The 7125-nt window shown below is 36.5% G+C and overlaps 1 protein-coding gene across 1 annotated transcript in view; it reads left to right on the forward strand.

Moving 5' to 3' along the window:
• Window positions 1-451: 451 nt before the first annotated feature.
• Window positions 452-7125, forward strand: part of sash3 (SAM and SH3 domain containing 3) — a 20187-nt gene continuing 13513 nt past the window's right edge. The window contains exons 1-2 of the mRNA XM_062040078.1: window positions 452-648; window positions 5661-5756. Coding sequence (XP_061896062.1) covers window positions 592-648; window positions 5661-5756 — 153 coding nt within the window. The 5' untranslated portion in view covers window positions 452-591. The remainder of the gene's footprint in view (window positions 649-5660; window positions 5757-7125) is intronic.

A 7125-nucleotide genomic window follows, 5' to 3' on the forward strand; every position in this document is an offset into this window, starting at 1 on the left:
GAATGTCCGGCGGGCCGGATAGAAAAGCTTAGGGCCTTAGTTTGCCCAGGTCTGGTCTAGACCGTCAATTAGTCAGTTAGCAAAATCTCTCTCCAATAAAACTTTCACGAGGTAGTTAGTATTTTATCTAACTTGCTTGCAAAATTAATTAATTAATTAGCGAAGTCGTGTTTTTGTTCACATGCTCGACTTGAGACATGCTGCCAAAGGAAAAAGTCGCTGAAAAAGCACGACGAGGCCAAGGTGAGCAAGAGCTAAAAAGCGTGAGCGTGAGTCACACTCAATAAATGCTCGCTACTAAAAGTTACGTGCCGTTCCTTTTTGCCGTTTCTGGATCATAAAGGAGTCGTTACATGTCCACGTTGGCACATGAAGAAAGCCAGAAGTTCACTGGGTTTGCCTCTTCTGCTTGTGCGGTCATGTGACTTCCTGTTGGCTCTTAGTGGAGTGCACCGCCGCATCATCGTTTTATGTCTGACATCAACAAGGACAAAGAAACATTAGCTCTCTGGCATTAGGAACTGTTTTTTTTGTTGTTGTTGTTGTTGTTGTTGTTGTTGTGGCGGCGATCTGCGGGGCAGCCAGGAAGACATGCTGAGGCGAAGGCCTTCCAACGCCTCAGAGAAGGACCAGGTGCAAAAGAAGAAGGTGAGCGGCGTTTTTTCGTGTTTTTTTTCCTGACTTGACAGTGGCATCTTAAAATATCTACAAATATAAGTGTATCAACATACTCTACAAAAAGTATTTTGAAGAACGTTTCTTCACTTCCTTTCAAATCAAAACAGGCATCCGTTTGAACCTCCGTGAACTTTTTCTTACAACTTTACACATTTCACTTATTTAAAAAAAATGTTGTTTTGACAAAATGACAGATTTTATTGTTGTACCACCTGACATAAAAAGTATTTGACTTAAAAGAAGCTCTTTGTTTCAAACATCTTTACTAAAACCATCAAGGTCAGTCGGGGTCCTCCACACGATGCAACATTTTATTGTTTTTCTTCAGTTCACAATAAAAAAAAGTCAAGTGTTTTGTTTTGCCAGACAAAAAAGCTTTTCCTTGATGTCAGCAGCTTTGAAAGAATTAGTATTTGTACATCTTGGTTTGTCAGATGACTTTTAAATATTAAAAATATACCACCGTATTTTATTTTTAGTTTAGTACAATTCAAGGCACCATTTTTTAAAAGTCATCATAGTGCAATTCATTGTGCACCACTCCAGTCCTATAGGAGGCAGTAATGTGCATTACAAATGGAGTTATTTATTTTGTATTTTAATTCTGTAAAGATTTCATCAGTGTCTGCTGTTGACCGGTTGTTTCGAATAAATTAAATAATCATGTAATACTTATTTGTTTTGTTTTTTAATCGATTCATTTTGCTTTAATCTATTTTCGAAATTAGTATTTTTAATTTGATATATTTAGTTTTAATTTATTTTTTAAAATTAGCTTTTTTTTAAAAAAATAATATTTAAAATGGAATTTATTAGCCAGAGCTGAAACTTGTAAAGGTCCCCATGCTGTTTTGTTTTGAGTAAATTCAACTATTAATATAATAATTATCTTTTTTTTTAATAAATATTTTTTATTTGATGTATTTTGTTTTTATTTATTTGTAAAAGTGAGTTTTGGTTTTTTTTTTAAGAACATTTTTTTCTTCCAGCTGCTGTATGGAATTTCTTAGCCAGAGCTTAAACTGTAAAGGACCAAATTTAATAATGTTATATATATATATATATATATATATATATATATATATATATATATATATATATATATATATATATATATATATATATATATATATATATATAATTTTTTATTTATATTATTATTATTTTTTTTTTAATATTCATTTATTTTATTTATTTTTTTATTATTATTTTTTAATGGTGAGCCTTTTAAAAATATATATATATATATATATATATATATATATATATATATATATATATATATATATATTGTATGGAATTTATCAGCGAGAGCTTAATCTTGTAAAGGGCCCCATGTTGTTGTTCTTTGATCGAATGTAATTATTAATTTAATAATGATATTATATATATATATATATATATATATATATATATATATATATATATATATATATATATATATATATATATATATATATATATATATATATATATACTGGCCTGGGAACGCCTTGGGATCCCCCGGGAGAAGCTGGACGAAGTGGCTGGGGAGAGGGAAGTCTGGGCTTCTCTGCTTAGGCTGCTGCCCCCGCGACCCCACTTCCGATAAGCGGAAGAAGATGGATATATATATATATATATATGATTTTAATATATATATATTATATTTAAGTCGTTTATTTAAATCTATTTTAAAAGTAGTACTTTTAATGCGATATATATATATATATACATATATATATATATATATATATATATATATATATATATATATATATATATATATACATATAATTATTATTTTTAATGTGTGAGCCTTTTTAAAATATATATATATATATTTCTTTTTTCTTCGAGCTGTTTTATTCGAGCTTAAACTTGTAAAGGTCCCCACGTTGTTTTGTTTTGATTAAATCCAATTATTCATTCAATAATTGATTTTTTTTGTTTTTATTTATTTATTCAATTTACATTTTTCTAATTTGATGTTTTCAGTTTGTGTTTATTTGTGACAGTGAGCTTTTTTAAAAGGCACAGTTTTTCTTCTATAGCTGCTGTAGGGCTCTTACGAGCCACAGCTTCAACTGTAAGGGGCCCAAGTTGTTTTGAAGTGCATTTTGACACAGGAAGTCTGCTTATGTTTGAGCAAACGTTTGTGGTTGAGCTGAACTAACCAATGCATACACACTAACACGCACACATGCACACAAACATGACCACACCACAGCCACACAAAGTTAAGTTCCTCTATTCTGCCGGGGTGACTCATGGCTGCAGAAGGTAGTTTGAGTAGAAATAAAGAAGTATTTACACCTTTAACAACGTGACACTATTTGAGCCGTAATAATATTCAGAAGAGAACAAAGACCTCCGCCAAGCCCCAAAACTGCTTGACCTATCATGCGATACTGTTCCACTCCAGTCATGTAGGTGGCAGCAATGTGCTTTACAAAGGGGTGCAACACACACGATTTGTGGCGCAATTCCTGCTAGTTATCTAACTAACTAAATAACTAATCTTATTAGCTTACTCAACCAACTAATTAAAACATAACATCTCGTTCTCACAAGCTTTGAGAAAAAAAAGATAACATTCTCAGTCATGCTATCAAGCTAGCAAGCTAACTTGCTGGCGGCTTAAGCGATAACGATGTTGTCTAGCTAATTAACTAAAATAACTGGTTAAAATGTTGTGGACGGTGTTTATATGATTTTTGTTTAATCCTGTTAGCTAACTAACTGACTAATAACAAATGTAAATTAACCTCTCACTCTGTTATATTTGTAAAAGCAAATTAGGCCAATAACTATTGGTAACTAACTTACGTAACGAACTAACTAACTAACCAACCTTTGTCCTCACAAAATTTGTAAAAAATAAAAAATAATAAAAAAATTTGAGGGTAACTTTGCTAGCTTTGTTAACAGGCCAATTGACAGTCAGGAATGACTTAAGTAGCTACAGTAGCTAACTAACTAAGTAACTCACTAACAATCATCCGAACCTAACCTTTCATCTTTCGCAGTTTGTTGAAAAAAAAAAAATATATATATATATATATATATATATATATATATATATATATATATATATATATATATATATATATATATATATATATATATATATATATATATATATATATATATATATATATATATACAAACCCCGTTTCCATATGAGTTGGGAAATTGTTTTAGATGTAAACGGAATACAATGATTTGCAAATCATTTTCAACCCATATTCAGTTGAATATGCTACAAAGACAACATATTTGATGTTCAAACTGATAAACATTTTTTTGTTGTTGTTGCAAATAATCATTAACTTTAGAATTTGATGCCAGCAACACGTGACAAAGAAGTTGGGGAAGGTGGCAATAAATACTGATAAAGTTGAGGAATGCTCATCAAACACTTATTTGGAACATCCCACAGGTGAACAGGCAAATTGGGAACAGGTGGGTGCCATGATTGGGTATGAAAGTAGATTCCATGAAATGCTCAGTCATTCACAAACAAGGATGGGGCGAGGGTCACCACTTTGTCAACAAATGCGTGAGCAAATTGTTGAACAGTTTAAGAAAAACCTTTCTCAACCAGCTATTGCAAGGAATTTAGGGATTTCACCATCTACGCTCCGTAATATCATCAAAGGGTTCAGAGAATCTGGAGAAATCACTGCACTTAAGCAGCTAAGCCCGTGACCTTCCATCCCTCAGGCTGTACTGCATCAACAAGCGACATCAGTGTGTAAAGGATATCACCACATGGGCTCAGGAACACTTCAGAAACCCACTGTCAGTAACTACAGTTGGTCGCTACATCTGTAAGTGCAAGTTAAAACTCTCCTATGCAAGGCGAAAACCGTTTATCAACAACACCCAGAAACGCAGTCGGCTTCGCCGGGCCTGAGCTCATCTAAGATGGACTGATACAAAGTGGAAAAGTGTTCTGTGGTCTGACGAGTCCACATTTCAAATTGTTTTTGGAAACTGTGGACGTCGTGTCCTCCGGACCAAAGAGGAAAAGAACCATCCGTATTGTTATAGGCGCAAAGTTGAAAAGCCAGCATCTGTGATGGTATGGGGGTGTATTAGTGCCCAAGACATGGGTAACTTACACATCTGTGAAGGCACCATTAATGCTGAAAGGTACATACAGGTTTTGGAGCAACATATGTTGCCATCCAAGCAACGTTATCATGGACGCCCCTGCTTATTTCAGCAAGACAATGTCAAGCCACGTGTTACATCAACGTGGCTTCATAGTAAAAGAGTGCGGGTACTAGACTGGCCTGCCTGTAGTCCAGACCTGTCTCCCATTGAAAATGTGTGGCGCATTATGAAGCCTAAAATAGCACAACGGAGACCCCCGGACTGTTGAACAACTTAAGCTGTACATCAAGCAAGAATGGGAAAGAATTCCACCTGAGAAGCTTCAAAAATGTGTCTCCTCAGTTCCCAAACGTTTACTGAGTGTTGTTAAAAGGAAAGGCCATGTAACACAGTGGTGAACATGCCCTTTCCCAACTACTTTGGCACGTGTTGCAGCCATGAAATTCTAAGTTCATTATTATTTGCAAAAAAAAAAAAAGTTTATGAGTTTGAACATCAAATATGTTGTCTTTGTAGCATATTCAACTGAATATGGGTTGAAAAGGATTTGCAAATCATTGTATTCCGTTTATATTTACATCTAACACAATTTCCCAACTCATATGGAAACGGGGTTTGTATATTAAATATGTTAAAAGTCGTCTTTTACAGTCGTTTTAATTTTTAAAAAACGGTTGTGTGAGTGTGAACAAGAAGACTGAGCAGTCCTGTTTAACAGAAAGTGGTAAACCAAACCGAAAACTGTAGGTTGTGTTTCTGAGAAGACCTCCCGCCCTTTGTTCACACGTTTGGAGAGATGAGAAGATGTGTGCGCTCGCCTTATCTAACGTGCGTGCAAGATGATGACGTCAGTAAAAAAGTGGATTGTGTGTGTTTTTCAGCTCACCCTGCAGAGGTCCAGCAGCTTCAAGGACTTCATGAAGCCCAAAGTGATTTCCCCGGTCAACTCTGAGAAAGAATTTACCATCGACGAGACCGTGAGTTGACCTGTTAACCAAAAGTACAAGTTTTGTGTGGAGGGAAAAAAAACACTCACCTTATTAGGTGCACCTGCAAAGATAATGAACACAAGAGCTTCATGTTTGAGTTAATTAGGGCCCGAGGGCCCCATTGAATTTGCTCCCTGCGTTATTTTTGGAAGTTGCTGAGCAGTCTTCAAAGTACCCCAAAGCTGCCACAAATTATTGGAGGTTGCGGAAAGAACTGTGGACACTTTTGTGATTTGGATAACATCGGACTGTCTGCCCCACAGGATGAATTTGAGGACCAGTCATAGACAATTTAGAGTGAAAAGCCAATTTTATTTTCACTCGCATACAAAACATTCTAACTTGGATTGTTTCCCTGGCTTCGAGACTCTCCCGAAGGACAGTGTGGCGAAGACACAACAAACTCCTTTCTTGTCTCTCATGGACACACACCTGTTGTTGTTGACATTGGACTGACTGGCAAGAACACCAAGGCCACGGAACAGAGACACACGGCAGGCTTACACACACAGACACACATGCATCCACAAAAAATATACGCCACACACACATACCCCATTCCCCCCATCCAACTCCCTTGACGCGAAACCCATAGGGGTGATGGACGGATGGGCAGCGCCTGAAGAGCTGCAGCCTGCCACCGTAGCCCCCACTCCCTCCCCTTTGTTGCAAGTCTCGAGATGTACGTTGTAATATGTATATGTGCTTTGCTAAGGAGGTTGTTTCCCACTCCAGACTGGGTCCCCTTAGCAGCCCAGTCTAGATTGTATTCTCTTACTCATCCTCCCCCAGTGTTTACCTTTTTCCCATCTTTTTACGGGGCGCCTCGTGGCGACCCGTCAGCGTTCCTGTTCTGTAACCCTGTACACTGTTTGTTTGTCTAATCTTGGACGGGTTTGTGCTGAAAATATTATTTCCCCTCTGGGATTAATAAAGTACTATCTAATCTAATCTATCTAGTCAAACAGGAAGTCGGCCAATTTGGGCCAAAAACGGGGGTCGTACTCTAACGGACTCCTCCGAGGGACTTGGACCGAATGAGTTGTTGTTAGAATGGCAAATACCAGGCAGACGGGCGTCGATAAATTGAGAATGAATTTTGCCAAAAACCATAGGATGTGGGCGTGGCATGGCGTCGAACTTTGCTCTGATGGCTCGTGTTGCGTCGGACCAGTTCTTCCTCCCAGGGAATCTAAGTTACTGGTCAATCCCAAGTTCTTTAGATGACATATATGCTGAGTAAGAAGGACCGTCAAGACAGTTTTGGAATATTGTAGTTTTATTCCAAAGCTTTCGGAGGTCAACTCAATCAATACATTCGTATCGGCTGCTCGAGTTGATCTGGCATTCCAAAGGA

Source organism: Entelurus aequoreus, linkage group LG28 (assembly GCF_033978785.1).
Source record: "Entelurus aequoreus isolate RoL-2023_Sb linkage group LG28, RoL_Eaeq_v1.1, whole genome shotgun sequence".
NCBI classification, from domain to species: Eukaryota; Metazoa; Chordata; class Actinopteri; order Syngnathiformes; family Syngnathidae; genus Entelurus; species Entelurus aequoreus.